Here is a 16,122-nt window from a genome sequence, read left to right on the forward strand (position 1 = left end):
TTGTGCTATTTCTCCCATTGTTTCTTTGTGTTCGAGTATATTCTCTGGCCAATGGAGACACGTCTGTCCATCATCCTCCTGCCTGCCTCTGCTTTGAAAGGGACGAGACCTCTTCAAGGCCCTTTATCCAGGTCATTCCTAAAGGCATGTTTAGATCCAACACAAAGTAAAGCTCTGATTAGAAATAAACAGCTAGTTCAGAGCTGATGCGTACAGGATTTATGATCCCATCTCATCTGTAGCATCACTAAATCTCTTTTTTATTAATATTTTTTGGCTTGAGCTGTAGATCTGTACAGTGATCATTTCTGTCAAGGACCAAAAATATGAAAATAAGGGCCCCTTTCTAAAATATAGAGGCAGCTATATATTTTCATGTATTAAAACCCTTGTATATTGCATGTGAAATGAAATGTGATGTTATAATGAAAACATACTAGACAGTCAGGTGAAAAAGAAAGTACACCCGTTTGAATTCAATGGTTTTACGTATCAGGACATAAATAATCGTCTGGTCATTAGCCGGTCTTAATATTACCTGTGTCCTAAACGACATATTACACCGTGTCATTATTTATTTAACCAAAATAAAGCCAAAAAGGTGAAGCCATGTGTGACAAATTAAGTACACCCTATGATTTAATTGCTTGTAGAACCACCTTTAGCTGCAGTAATAACTTGTAGTCATTTTCTTAATGACTTTCAGTCATTGTGGAGGAATCTTGGCCCATTCTTCTTTACAACGTTGCTTCAGTTCATTGAGGTTTGAGCTCTCTTAAGGTCCCGCCACAGCATTTCAGTTGGGTTGAGGTCTTGGCCAGTACAACACCTTGATTCTTTTCTTTTTCAGCCATTCTGTTGTAGATTTGCTGGTGACGTCCTTGGCATCATTGTCCTGTTGCATGCACGTTCTGACCTTGGGGTGAATTTGGTCACGCTTGTAGATGATCAATTAATCAAAGACATTTGATTAGCAGCGCCTGACTGCTACTTACCCTCTTAACTCCTATGAAAGCAGTAAGGGTGCACTTATTTGTCACACATGGCGTCTCCATTTTTGCCTAGTTTTTGTTAAATAAACCATGGCACGGTGTAATATGTTATGTGTTGTTGTTAATCTGAGGTTGTATTTACCTAATTTTAAGACCTGTCAAGGGCCAGATGATTTTTTTAGTATGTCCTGAATGATATATAAAATCATAGAATTCAAAAGGGTGTACTTTATTTTTCACACCACCACTCCTTATACATACATCCACATTTTATAACACATTTTTCTGTACTTTTATCAATTCTATCTGCCAGCATTATTATTGGTCTGATCACAGAATAAACTGTCCATATTCAGTTTCATGGAAACCTTGCATTCACTTTAGTTTGGTGTGAACAACAGAGGTTTGTTCCTGGAATTTTTTGTGTCAGCTGATAATTGTGTATTTCCACAGGATATTTCAAGAACGTGTGCTTTCTGTAATGTCCCAAGATACTGCTATATTTATTCTCTGTATTGTAGGTGCTGTCTGATAAAGAAGACTCTTTAAGGAAATCTCATCTGGAAAAAGGTTTCTGTTTTAGCGAGAGCTCTTAATGAGAATTAAGCTGTTGATTTTAAGTTGACTACAGTATTAGCCTTTAAACAATTTGACAAAGTTACAGATACTGTTGTTCTTTTTCTCAAATCATTTGGCCACATCCAAATGTATTTATGCAAGACATAACACTTTTATAGCTACATTTGCAAGTTATAAGCAATTTATATTTGAGTGGATATATAATTGAGAATGTATATATATTCCTCACAAATTAAATTATTGGCTCAACGAACATAAGTTTCAATTTGGTAAATACATTCTAAATTTTTCAACCAAAAGGTAATGCTTTTCCTTTTTATGAAATACATGTTTGCTTGTCACCCACAAAAGTGACCTTTACTTTAAACCACAACTAACCATTTTTAATTCTATTTTCAGGGTAAGTGTTAAAGGTTTCCCTACTGTCAATGTGACTCCAAGTGTGTGAAAGATCCTGATGGCCAGCTGCTTTCCTAATCTATTATTGAAGTGCCTTTCAAGAGCGCATCTCCTCATCCACTCTTGGGGGAAATGATCTACATCCGCGCACAGCCAAACAATGTTCATTGTCACATTATATAGCCAATATTGCACATTTTATAGAAACATGTCTGAATGTTAATAAATAGTGAATTTTAAAATGACTTGTCTAGTTTCAATTCATTTTTACGTAGCATTTTGATATATTGATAACACTGTAGTAGTTAGTTCTGCTGCTGTTTTTTTTTTTTTTTTTTACTGAGGGAAAATTCAAGGTTATTTTTCTGTGGTAACTGACAGCATGCCACAAATGTTGTTGATGGAGCTTAACTTGTATTGAATTTGGAACATTAAATACAGTGACATGCACAGTTAATAACACACTGTCAGTCTTCAAGCTTAAAACCCTTTCAAGATAATTATATCATGTCTTCCAACAAGGAGCTTTAACAGGAACACTAGTCTATTCAGAGGAAGTCTTCTGAGGCTTTGGCATGCCTTTCTTTGTGGGTTTGCATCTCTTGAAGCTATTTGGACTATTGCATTTTGGTGACATACTCGAATGAACATTACGATCATGAACAAGGGCTTCAGTCTTCTTTAATTTGACCACACCAGAGTGTGGCTTCTTGGGTAAAGCCGGTGGTTGCTGAAATCTAATCCACACCTTCCCAGCATTTGGCGAGGGACGATTACGATGCATAGACTTTAAATGAGAGCTTGAAAGTGTGAGTTTTGTTACTTCTTTTAAAATTGAATTACTGCCTTTAGTCCTCAAGTGTTCTGCCTGAGAACAAGTGCTTTCCACCTGTCTCAGACGATTGTCGCTTCGTACCAAAGCAGTTGCTGGACGAGATCTGACTGCCTTTCCTTGTTCTTTCTGTATAGTCGCAGTCTGAAGTTTCTCCATCTTTATCATGCGTGCCGCCATAGCGGCAAGACAAGGGTCGGTTAAACAAACGTTGTGCTGGCTCTCCAAATCATCCGCTCTGGATAGCGACTGACTAAAGTCGAGATCTTTGAGGGGAAAAGGGAGAACCTCAGGATACACTTGTTCTCCTTCTCCAGTCTCTGTAGATTCTAGATCTCTATCAAATGAGTCCGGCCTCAAGTTCAATTCTAATGGAGTTTCCCATTTTAGAACAGCGATATTGTCTTTCTCTTGATCAGAGAGGTCACTGTTTTCAGACTCAACTGACACCTGGCTGGAGGGTTGTTTTGATGCATTTGATTCAAGAGGATCATTACTGCAACTCCTACAGTGGGAAGCGCTGATTATCTTGATCTCATCTGGTCCTTCGTCCCTTGAAGAAACAATGCAGCTGACCTGTATGGGGTGAATTTCAAGTGCTGGTCTGGTTTCTACCTCAGGGCTATGTTCAGAAATGTGTTCTTGTGTGTCCCAGAGGATTGGAGGCTGAAGACCAAGCCTCTGCCATCTGTGTGACAGCATCCTTAACTGTGTTTTATGATGTTGCTTCAAGCTGAAGAAAATAATATGTACAAATGCAATTATAAAATACATTTTTCTCGAGATGCCATTTAACCTCTTCAATTGATATCCGAGCATTGTCACATGGAGTATCAGTTCCAGGTTGGCAAAATGTGAGAAGTCTAGTGTTGCAGCATGAAACAAAGCAACATTCAGTTCAACAAAAGGTTAAGATTCCTGGCAAACACAGCAAACCTCTGTGCCAAGTCCTGATCTACATTTCTAATATATTCATTTTACTTAGACCTAGATTTTAAACGCAGAGTGTTAAACGTATCTGTAGGTAATAGAGAATCTATTGCATATAATACTGCCAGGGTAATTACTAATCACTGAATCGATTGATTTTCCAAAACACTCAGATGAGTATATCTGGCTGGCAATACCAGATGTGTCAGTAAGTAGTCAGTATCTACTTACACCTGGGATGATTTTGTTTGGCTGCAACAGGTGGTTGGTTCCTGTGCCATACAGTCATTAGAAATGCAGGCTGTTAAAGATACCTGCAAAATAAAATTTGTGATTTTCATTGAAATATACAATGGCTTAAAGTCAGTCAAGTTAAAGCTTTTAAAAAGGTACACTATGTAACTATTTTCTTCAAAATTAACTAAATTTAAATAATCAAATAGTCAATACACATTCGATGCTTCTTCCAAAACATGCTTTTGTCCTACCCTGATATACTATCTATCCAGAGGGTCAAAAGTTACGTAGTGCACTTTTAAGTATTTACATACAAATTATTTACAAATATAATTGTTACTGAATGTCTCAAAACTTTAAAACTAACTTCACCTTTATGAAGCATTTTTAACCAGTTGGTCTCAGGTATATTTTAATGGATGGCAAACATCATATTAACTATCCTCATCTTCCACTAAAGCTTGGCAACCATAAAGTGTCCAGACATTTTTTGTTATTCATTTTGAACAATATTTCTATTGTTTTATTATTATTATTATTTATTTATTTTTGTTAAAAGAAATGCCACTTGGTTTGCTACCTTGTCATTTAATGCAATGCCATACAGGCATTTTTAAGTGTGGGTGTCCAAATATTTTAAATACATTTTTGTGCCACTGTATGCATAATCTATTTTTTTTTTTTTTAAATGCTACAAACACAATAATACTCATGTTACACTGGCAGCTCATGTAACTTCATAAGCAGCAGAAACACTATCATGATACCTGTTGTGCGTTCACTACCACAGACATGTGCAGACTTTCCAGTTGATGTAGCCTAAACAGTAATGTAGACGTCCTGTGAACACAAAATATTCAGACAAGAGTGTCAATAGAAAAAGGATATATCTTCTAAAGTTACCTCTCTGGACACCGTAGTAATATGTAATATGAAAATATTTACCTTGCAGAGATATTTGTTTATTAATAATTGACATTTTTTGTTGGTAGTGAAGTTTAAAACAAAAACAAGACATTTGCAACACCCCAAGTGATGACTATGATACGATAGGCTCCACAAAGGTTTTCTTTCGTTTGGGTCCAATAAGAATAAACTCCTTACCTTATCTTACTCTTCCGCGACGAAGAGGCACAGATAAGACAAGTTGTCCAGATAAAACATCCCTTCAAGTCGTCAATTATGAAACGTGTATCGTAGACGTGCACTCGCCTCCAAGTGATGTGCGATCTTCCCGAAACCTGCTCTGGACCGGCCGGTTACACTAAAATGATACATTACACTAAAATTCACTGGGCAGGTAAAGATAGTCCACTAGTCAGTTATGCTCCACGAAGACACCATTGAAACTTTGAATTTGAAGATAATTTCTGTAAGGTTTTCAAGAAACGAACCAGAAAGTACCCCATTGATACTGGTAAATCATGATGTCACGCCAATATTTGCATACTGAAATGTGATTGGTTTTTATGTCTTCTTCTATTTACATATTAGATTGAGATTGTTTCCTCATTTACATCTATGTAACTTTATTTTTCATATCCTCCTGGGACCCTTATTGTCCTCTGTAGTGGACATCATATTTTAGTGAATTTCTCTGACACCATACGTCACAGTTATAAAGTAAAGAGCACATTCAGGGCTTTTCAGAGATACCAAATGTTTGGAAGTTTCACTGTGGAAGTTTCACTCTCCTTGTTCTTTAAAAGTAACTGACATTAATTTAGTGATCAAATTTAAAGGGGTCATATAATGGTACATGCACTTTTACAAGTTGATTGTACTGAAATGTGTGTTGGCAGTGTCTGTACACAGCCATCATATAATGATAAAAATCCATCCAGTGGTTTTGTTTTAATCTCCTTATATGTTTTCCCCTGCCTCAAATCGAGCCGTTCGAGCCTGTGACGTCACAAGCTCGCATGCCCCTCCCACGATTGTTGAATGACAGCCGCGTTTCAACACAGACCCGCCCTCGCTCGTGAGCTAGCTGTCAATCATAGTCCGCGCCGACCGGCGGGGTCATTAGCTGCGTTTACATGGTTCAATCGGAATGAAATCAATCCGATTGATGAATCCGAACATGGTGTTTACATGAACGATAAATAAAGTAATCGGGTTGATGTGCGCGTTTATATGTCACAAGATTCAAATCGGAATTGATTTTTTGACATGCGCACACTGCACGAATATGCCGCTGTTCGCGCATAACTATTCTCCTCTATTGGTTCTTTATTTGTTTTAAACAGCAGACTTAATATTTATCCGTCTCCCCGCGCCCAAAACCAGTCGTCCATGGATGATAATCTGAAACAAGCACTGGTGGGACGTTGTCCTGCTTCACTTCACAGACGCTGAGTGAAACGAGAATTTTTTAATAACGGAACACTCATTTATATTCACTTTATTCAACAGGAAGAACAGCTCGTTCCGTGCGTCATACGTCATTACGCTATTTCAGCGTCATTGCACATGCGCAGTCCTTTAAGTTTCGGTTTTCAATCCGATCAAGTGTTTACATGTTCTCTCGATCGGATTACAAAAGGAGTAAACCACCCCTTTCAATCGGATCGAAATTTCAATCGGATCGAGCTCAATCGGATCGATTAAGGTGTTTACATGAAGGGTTTTTAGTCCGATTGAGCCGTCAATCTGATTATAAGTCTCCATGTAAACGCAGCTATTGTTGATATGCTGGAGCACTGTCTATGAGCAGAATGGCGTCTAAGCGATTGTGGTGTTCTGTTCTTGGGTGTAATAACGAACACAGCAGTCATTTTAATGTTCCTAAATCCGAACCGCCGAAGACGCAGTGGCTGAGTTTGTTTTCGAAGGGAATATTCCCCACGAGCAACGTCAATGCTCTCATGTTTGCGCAAATCATTTCACACACCAGACTGCTTTATAAACGAGGAGGTATAAAGCTGGTTTTGCTAAGAAGCTGCTCCTGAAAGGATCGGTACCATCTATTTGTGTTCCTGCAGCTGCTCCAGAAGAACTGAAGTGAGTGTAACGTTTTATTAAACTTTATATTAATATTTATATTAATTCTTGTAAATCGCTAGCTGCACGCTTCACAATGAATGCGTCTAAGGTTTACAGTCAGGGTACATTACGGCATGTTTTCTATGTATGACGTTCTCAATATAATGCATAATCCCACGTTTATACTGAACAACGTGTTATGGTTATTGTGTTATTGTGTTTTAAACGGTGTACGCACAGAACAGAGAGGCGGAGTCAGCAAAGCTCATGATCATTTAAAGTCATATACACTGAAACGGCTTGCTGAAAACAAAGCTGTTTTTTACCAGGTAAAATAAGTGTTTTCTTACAATACTAATGAGAATTTTTAATTAAAGTATATTACAAACTTTTAATTTAGACCCTAAAGAATCATATTAGCTTGTACAAAAATGGCATTATATGACCCCTTTAACACTCTTGTGGAAACATGATAATATTTGGTAATTATCATTTAAATCTGACTCATTTTTAAATAAATCAACATCTCAGGAAAATGTTATGGAGTTTTTAATTAAAATATGACTTTCTGTTACGAAACTGGACATCGATTTCATACATGTCCACTGAAGAGGACACCAGGACTTAAATAATGTTTATCAGGCATTTTGGAGACATTTTGGAGACTTGACTTGACTAATAATACCTAATATTTCATAGGAATAGCCTATTGAAATACAATTTCTTAAATTTCAATAGGCTATTCCTATGAAATATTAGGTATTATTAGTCAAGTCATATTTATTTATATAGGGCTTTTTACAATACAGATTGTTTCAAAGCATAACAGGAAAATAATGGAAAAAAGTTTGTTCCAGAAGAAAATAGCGTCACATCCAGCTTAATAAGTTCAGTGATGTTTCATTTTTGTTTTAAAAAAAGTTATTAATTTAGTTCATTTATATATATATAGCCGCTCTGGAGTAAACCGTGATGTCATCGTCCAGCTCAGCTCAGTTCAGTTCTTGTATAGTGGCAATGCATTCAGATCAATATTATTGTTGAATATTAAATTAAATGTTAAATTTAATGTCCCCAACTAAGCAAGCCAAGCCAATGGCAACAAAGGTGGAAAAATGGCGACAGTGGCAAGGAACCCAAACTCCATCAGGAGGCAGAATGGAGAAAAAACCTTGGGAGAACCCAGGCTCATTTTGAGGGTCAGTTCTCCTCTGGCCAATGAACGAACAGTGTATGATTATGATTTAGGCAGCATTATAGGTCAGTGGTTTGGAACAATCAGAATATTATCCAGTTCCATCTGGTTTAAGATCAGAGTCATCACACCAAAATGTAGACGGGTTTGTTGAGGATCAGTGCTGATGGCTGTCATGTCGATGAGGCCATCGATGAGTCTAGTTGACACAATCTCTGCTGAAACTTCAGGGATGCGTTGTGGTCGTGTCTAGGCGCAGGTCCTCCATCTGGTCTGGATACGGCCTGGAACCAGCTGATTACAGTAAACCTCGGAATAAGCAGAAAGACTAACATTAGCGTAGGTACCATTCTTCTTATGATGTAATGAGTACATCGGATGTTATAAGTGTTCCCGGTTCCGGCTGAGCTAATTTATGCAGCCTAATAATCATTTAACTGATTTGAATAATAGGAATGTATCATTTTCTATGTGTATGCCAGGTTAAAGAGATGTGTTTTTAGATTAAACTTTCAGAGTGTGTCTACTTCCCCGACAATGTTAGGAGTCGATTTTGATATTCTAGGTATCAACTGGCCAGAGTTTTGAGATTGCAATAGACTATAATGCGACTATATGTGAAGGACTATAATGTGTTAAGAGCTCGCTCAAGTACTGGGGAGCTAAACCATTTAGTACTTTGTAAGTAATCAGCAATATTTAAAAATGTATGCAATGTTTAATAGGGAGCCAATGCACTGTTGAACGAACCGGGCTAATATGGTCATACTTCCTGGTTCTAGTAAGAACTCTAGCTGCTGCGTTTTGGACCAGCTGTAGTTTGTTTATTATGCCTGCAGGGCAACCACCCATAAGAGCATTACAATAATCTAGCTTTGAGGTCATAAACGAATGAACTGTTTCGCATTTTTCATTGAAAGCATATGTTGTAATTTAGATATATTTTTAAGATGGAAGAATGCGGTTTTACAGATGCTAGAAACGTGGCCTTCAAATGAAAGATTGGTATCAAAGAGCACACCCAGGTTCCTAACCGACGACGAAGACTTGACAGAGCAGCCATTAATTGTTAGATAGTTTGTATCTGCAGAGGTTTTTGGTCCAATCATTAGAAAATCTGTTGTTGTTTTTTTAGAATTAAGTAATAGGAAATTACTAGTCATCCAAATTTGTATAACAGCTATGCATTCCGTTAATTTCTTGAATTGGCAAGTTTCGTTGAGGCGCGAAGAGATATAGAGCTAAGTATCATCGGCATAACAGTGAAAACTAATCCCATGCTTCCTAATGATATCTCCCAAGGTATAGCATGTAGGCTACAGTGAACAGCAACGGTCGACAGAGTCGTCGACGTGTGTTATCAATTGGCTTTCGCCGTTTATAATCTTCCTTTGAAGAGACTGATCAACGCGCGCTACATTTCACTCAGATACGATACTATTCTGCGTCACTGTGCATATTGTATTCCAAAAATCATCTCCTAGAGGACGATATTTCATCCCCACACGACCTGCCTGAAACGCTAACGATAGCATAATTGTTTAGCCTGGCTCTTTGGAAAAAAACAAATTTTGATCTCTTGATTCTGCGCCGATCTATAATTCATCATTACTTTGTAGCATAATTGTTCCATCTGGAACAATTTTATTAAAGAATATAGGCTATCAGTAGACAAACATCAAAGCGTGAGATAGGCCTATAGAGGAAAGTAATTTAAAATTCCGTATTTTTATTTATCTCGAGTTTTTATTCTTTGTTTACTATTTAATTATTTTTAAATTCATTTAAAACGGTAGTTTTAAAATAGTGATGTAATGTTCAACTCAAAGTTGTGTTTCCCGCGATTTTAATTTCTGTGTAAATGCATTTATGCCGCTTCAGATAAGCAATAAACATTCTGTGTAAATTGTATACATTTTGTGATTTTATTCCGCTTTAGATTTGGTTTATGTGCCGCTTTTTCTGTGTAAAGATGCCGGCGCGGTGGTGGGAGCGTCGAGCCATTAATAGCCTATTATGCGCCTTCCAGCACCCGTAAACCACCATTAAAGTTTCAGCTGTTTACATTTAGCAGGAACAACGAATGCCATGAAAAATGCATTTAAAGAAAAACAACTTATTAAATCCACGTTTTGTGGCTTTTAGTCCACTTATTTTGTATTAGACTAGCTTTATCATATGCTAATCCTAAACGCTGCTGCTAGAAACCCACAAACTCAAGACGACGACGCAGGATAGGCCTATATTGAAATTAAATTGCCCTTTTTAACTTTAATTTTGAACATCTGTTCCAAGATGGAAAAATGTCCATGTCCACTAGGGGGAGTCATACAGACAAAAACAAAGATCAGATCATAGAGGATCAGATATATCTGATCAAAATATTTAAAGGGACATTGTGTAGGAATTACTCCCATCTAGCGGTGAAATTGTATTTTGCATTCAAACGAATTGTGCTCTCCAGCGCCTCGCTTTTTCAAATGTGTATTGCATCTACGGTAGCCGTTATGTACCAAAAAGCTATTGACAGGACGTCTTCTAATAGCACTTCGTCGAGTTTTCCTTTGGGTGAACAGGTTTGTTATTTCAAACAAACTGCAACTTTACAGTATGAATTACTGACTGTGAAAAACATGAACCATTGTAATTAGTATTTATGCTTATTTATTCGTTATATTTTCTTAAGTACGTGCATTGTTAGATTAGATATCATCATCATCATCATCATCATCAGATGATTCAACAGTAGAGGGAGAGGACAGAGAGGCAGTGGATCAGAAGAACGTTTCCACTGTCAGGCCAGAAGCTCCGCGGTGCTTCAATAAAACACGCCCGTGTTATCAGAAAACTAATCAGAAAGAAATGGAAACAGCATTGCAAAACAAATATGATAAAAGCGACCGTTTGCTGGCATTTTTGTTGTTTACTTGACTATTTAAAACCCAAGCATCGATGTTTTACCAGGTCTACAATAAAAGGCGATACATTGATCATGAATTAATGTATGTCAAAATTGCACATTAGTCACACAGAAATAAATTACCGTTAGGTTTCACAAAAGAAATAGGACACACTTACTTCAATCGCGTCTGTTTCTGTTTATTTGGTAGTAACAGGACATATATCACATTTAAAAAGAATGATAATTTCTACAAATATATGCCACCAATAATACGACCTGAGGAGCTTTAGCACTCTCTCGACTCCCAGTAGGCTAACGTTACAGATATTTTCAGTCAGAGAAACAGAGGAAGCTCCCGGGAAAAAAAATGTGCTTTATTTTATGATAGTCCGGTATAAAGAGACGAGACGTAGGCTATCTGACAGATAAAATAAAAACATTATTGTGATAACCTTTATGATTGGTCTGATTTCTTCAAACGTTCACTATGTTTTTTTTACTATGCGTATCTTCAAGCGTTTATTTTGTTTACTATGGTAACGTTAATGGTTAGCGTGCAATATAGTCTTTTACTCGCGTATAAATATTTCTACCTTATATGGTGATCAGAATCCACATCGGATCACAAACAAAAGGCATTCAAACGTGAGTTACATTATTTTAAAAGTAGCCTATTTACTGCTGACAGAATCACCCGGCGCTGTCGTCTAGTAGAGGTGGACGACGAGGAAGAGGAGGAGAGCGAGAGTCAATACCACGACGACAAAGATGCCCGCGGCAGCTACAAGAGACGATCTTGATAGAATTGAAAGTTTCCAAGGCAGAGAAGAGAAGCAATGCAGCCTTTTAAACTTGCCGGGGCAGTGACCAGCGCCTCTCAGCTCTGCTCCTCCGGTTCTGCTGCTTTCAGTTACATGACGCTGGCTCTGAACGAAAACGCGTTGTGGAAACGCGTTTGGTTGGTACTTTTTGACCCTCTCTGCTATTATAGTTTTTCAAGATGGCGGAACGACATGGAAGCCTCCGTGAACCTACCCGTCCCATGTACATAAAGATAATAAATTCTTAATTTACGAGGATAAGTCAGATAATTTGCAGAGGTATTTGTACACCATTGAGGACATATTTAAGAATAAAAATATTGATTTCAGATAATAAAATACCTAAAAACCTACACAGTGTCCCTTTAAATAAACAATAATATAATTTTAAATAGGCTATACGCCACAATGTGCATATAGCCTAGTGTTTATAGTTTTTATTATATGTGTTTTAATATATATTTTAAATGATAACTTCAGACAGTTGCCCTGTCCCAAATGGAACCCCTAAGCACTCGCGGTCTTCCTCTGAGTCCGCACTTTCGCGACGTAACGCCGCTTTAAATGTCGGGAAGAAGTCTGCTGTGGAGTCCGCATCAGCGTGGGCTCGGCAAAAGTGCGCATCAAGGGCGCAAATCGACCGCAGAGGGGGCGCTCGCGAGCACCCTTCTAAGATCTAAAAATGACCAATGGGACACACTGCGGTCTCAAGGACTTAACGGACACGCGCACGCGGCAGCAATCGTAAGTCCACAAGACCGAAAGTGCACATGAAGTGTGCCATTTGGGACAGGGCCAGACTCTGCCTCAGATTCATTGTTGATTGACAGCCAGCGCCTGTCACATGTCACGTTGGCTGGCTTGTCTGCCACTTCCTGTCGTAAGCTCAGCAGAGACAGAGGTGTGCTTGTACTGTGTGGTTATTTGACCTCGTCTGCACTTCATTAATATATTTAAGAGCAGAGAAACAGAAAAATTTTATCTTGAGCATGTACTGCAATGATTCCTTTTTTAATCACAATAAAAAGCCTACACTATGACTAGCCTATATATTATTCAACAGTGTTTTTTGTTTTAATTAGTAGACATGGTAGGGAATTTTTTGTTTGTTTTTTAAAGAATTTTTAAACACTGTGAAAGTTACAGAAGATCCCATTTTGAATCAGTTTTCATTTTAATAAGCAGATAGGTCTATGTGGAAATTTATGTGATTTTCTGTGCTCCATCCTGTAGGTCTGTTGAATTCAAGGTACTTTTTGATCGCATTGTGTGTTGATTTTTGAAATGCTTGGGTAAGGTGTGTGTGTGTGTGTGTGTGTGTGTGTGTGTGTGTGTGTGTGTGTGTGTGTGTGTGTGTGTGTGTGTGTGTGTGTGCAAGCACGTGTCTGTTTTCTAGTGAGTGGATCTGTCTCCCCACAAAACCACATTGAGTAAACCAGACAGATAGTGTACGTCACAATCCCAACGGTTCGCGCCACAGTACGCACTTGTGGCAATCTGCCAGATTTGAGTATCACAATTAAAACATCTTAGATACTCTCATGTCTATATTAATAGAAGTATGCTTGTGTGCAAACATTGTACCTTGGCCTTGTCACTGAGGCAGTATCCTCAAAGTTAAATTTTAGTATACCTTATTTACCCATAAAAGGTGCATTTTGTGGAAACTGCCCCAGTGATAAGCTGTTCTGGCCCTAAAGTAAAAAAAAAATATATATATATATTTTCTGTTCTGATGGTGTACTTCCCCAGTGATATCAGTGTATGATGGAGAAAATATGTGTTTATGCATATGTGTTTGTATAAGAGAAAGGGAATAAGACTACAATTAAAAGTCTGTATATCAAGTTTATTGACATTTTGTATTTAATATACTGTTTGAAATTTTACAAAATGAGCAGCAAATATTTATACACATTATGTTTGATGTGAAATGAAAACAATACAGATACAAAACCCTGACTGTACAAAACTGGCTTTAAATCATCAAGAAAACTTTCACAGTTATACTTTTGCAGCAATTAAAACAAAATTAAAAATAGCATAATAAAATAACATTCATAAACACTTCTTTTTTAAAAAAAAAACACTTAGAAGAAATTCAGTGCTCATACATGACAAATCATGTTGTTATACAACATTTGTTAAACTGGAAAAATTAATGCTGAACAATAGATGGAAAATATTGTAACACTTAAATGGGCAAATCAGTCCCTGCTGCAACACTGTTTATACTGTTAATACAGTACACAATTATTTGATCAGGATTTGACTTTCATTTTAATGGCCCAGTCAAACAGAGAAAACTCTTGTTATGCAATATTCAAAGTTGCAGCCATCTCATTGTGGTGAGCAGGTAACTTCAGCCCTCCACCATGCAGCATGTTTTCAAGCATGCAAAGAGCTCTTATGGAACCTCGAACTTCTGTTTTGAAACTCAGATGCCAAGCACCTGCAGCAAAACAGAAGCTTTTGCTAAGCAAACCTCACTGACAGTGATCTGACCCTGTTCACAATGACAGCGCATTGGTGGTGTCTGTGTCCGACATGACAGATTGGCGGGGATGGCTTCCCAACAACACCTTGGAGTTCTTCATGGTTGAACGACAGCCGAGATTGTGGAAAATTCGAATCACATCTTTTCGGAAACGCACTCCAACGAAGGCGTAAAGGAACGGGTTTAGGCAGCTGTGCATGTAGGCGAGGCTTTTCAAAACTTGTCCGGTGATGTCAAAGCGCTGGACCTCTTCGCAGTTTGTAATTGTCGTATTGGCTGCCTGACTGGCTTCCAAGACCAACATGCCATTGTACGGGAGCTGAGAGATAACAAACACCGCCACAACTGCCATGATGACCCGCAGGGCCTTGTGCTTCTGGAAGTTTCTCGTCTTGAGCAAGGTGCGGATGATGTTGGTATAGCAGAAGATCATCACTATGAGAGGGATGCAGAAGCCCATGCAGATCTGGAGAACCAGGACCAGTATTTTAGTACGGTTGTTTTCATTGTTCCAGTAGACCATGGTGCAAAAGTGATTGCCCTCGTCATCTTCTTTCGAACGGGCAAAGAGAAACTCTGGAATGGACAACAAGGCCGCCAGGATCCAGACTAACACACAAATGAGCTTGCTGTACAAGAGACGGACCCTCTTGGAGTTTTGAGCCTTGGTAGTCTGGACAATCACAATGTAGCGGTCGACGCTGATGCAGGTAAGTAAAAACATGCTGCTGAAGAAGTTGATTTTGTAAATGGCAGAGACGATTTTGCAGAGAGCCAAGCCAAAGGTCCAGCCGTAGATGGAATCGGCGGCCCAGAAGGGCAGAGTGCAGAGGAAGAACATATCTGCCAGAGCCAGGTTCAGTAGATAAACGTCCGTCATAGCCTTCAAGCGGTTTGCGAAGTATGTGTATATCCAGACCACCAGAAAGTTGCCAATGGCTCCCAGAATGACAATTATCCAATAGAAAGCAGGTTCATAGTAGCTTCGAAACTGTCGCACTGCCGATCTGTCACACACTGACCCATCCTCATAATCACCCATAGTTGTGGATGATTCATCATAATCCTGTGAAATCTAGCAAAGCATGTGTCTTACTTAGCTTTTAGTTTATTAACCTCGATAATGTGCATTTAAACAACACTTTGTTTATGTTAAAGTTGCAGACAAACATCAGTCATCATTTTTTGTCTATTTTACTGAGATGATGTAAAGCACATTGGTCAACATGTGTTGTTGTAATAGTGCTATACAAATAAAAGTGACATTGACATATTGAGACATAGAGTTGTCAGCATGCACTTAATGTAAATATTCAAATATCACTTACATATTCTGACGTCATATTCTCAGTGAATGCCGTCACAACCTCGGTTATGTTCATCGTTGATCTCTGTTCTTAAATAAGTAAAAAAAAAAAAAAAAAATTATTAAATATACAAAAAAACTCATTAACAAATATTCACTTATTTATTTCACTTAAGTACACTAAATATTATATTCACAAATATCCACAACCAAAAAAGAGTGCATATCATTATTAATCAGTCTTTTGAATTTGGTCTGTTTATGAAATTAAGCATTAGCAATCTGTTAAATCCTTTACATAGTCTAAAAACTCTATTGATACTTACTTTACTATCTTGGAGAAAAAAGGGACTAGTAATAGAGATGAGCTGCTGTCTGCTGCCTTCCCGATCACTATGATCACTTTCACGTTGTTTTTGGCGCCGTCTGGGAAACGTCTGTTTTGCA

At 38.0% G+C, this 16,122-nt stretch overlaps 2 protein-coding genes across 2 annotated transcripts; both read right to left on the bottom strand.

The window, feature by feature from the left end:
• Nucleotides 1-2,317: 2,317 nt before the first annotated feature.
• Nucleotides 2,318-4,819, bottom strand: LOC130074028 (uncharacterized). The gene is made up of 3 exons (XM_056239530.1): nucleotides 4,737-4,819; nucleotides 3,964-4,046; nucleotides 2,318-3,535 (listed from the first exon to the last, which is right to left on the bottom strand). Exons 1-3 carry the CDS (start codon nucleotides 4,761-4,763, stop codon nucleotides 2,515-2,517), a joined length of 1,131 nt encoding a protein of 376 aa, XP_056095505.1. The 5' UTR covers nucleotides 4,764-4,819; the 3' UTR covers nucleotides 2,318-2,514.
• Nucleotides 4,820-14,109: 9,290 nt separating this feature from the next.
• Nucleotides 14,110-16,122, bottom strand: ccr9a (chemokine (C-C motif) receptor 9a). Its single transcript, XM_056239532.1, has 3 exons — nucleotides 16,002-16,122; nucleotides 15,698-15,765; nucleotides 14,110-15,435 (listed from the first exon to the last, which is right to left on the bottom strand). Exons 2-3 carry the CDS (start codon nucleotides 15,749-15,751, stop codon nucleotides 14,383-14,385), a joined length of 1,107 nt encoding a protein of 368 aa, XP_056095507.1. The 5' UTR covers nucleotides 15,752-15,765; nucleotides 16,002-16,122; the 3' UTR covers nucleotides 14,110-14,382.

The sequence above is a fragment of the Rhinichthys klamathensis genome, unplaced genomic scaffold (genome assembly GCF_029890125.1).
Source record: "Rhinichthys klamathensis goyatoka isolate OS25496 unplaced genomic scaffold, OSU_Roscu_1.1 h1tg000566l_1, whole genome shotgun sequence".
Classification (NCBI taxonomy): domain Eukaryota; kingdom Metazoa; phylum Chordata; class Actinopteri; order Cypriniformes; family Leuciscidae; genus Rhinichthys; species Rhinichthys klamathensis.

Bases quoted from the DNA above. Each gene is read 5' to 3' on its own strand.
- LOC130074028 (XM_056239530.1), bottom strand. From the start codon at position 4,763: ATGTCTGTGGTAGTGAACGCACAACAG. The intron at 4,047-4,736 runs GTATCATGATAG...TTTATTTTGCAG, and splicing joins TGGTAGTGAACGCACAACAG to GTATCTTTAACAGCCTGCAT. The intron at 3,536-3,963 runs GTAAGTAGATAC...TATTTTCTTCAG, and splicing joins CAAACAAAATCATCCCAGGT to CTTGAAGCAACATCATAAAA.
- ccr9a (XM_056239532.1), bottom strand. From the start codon at position 15,751: ATGAACATAACCGAGGTTGTGACGGCATTCACTGAGAATATGACGTCA. The intron at 15,436-15,697 runs GTAAGTGATATT...TAGATTTCACAG, and splicing joins AGAATATGACGTCAGAATAT to GATTATGATGAATCATCCAC.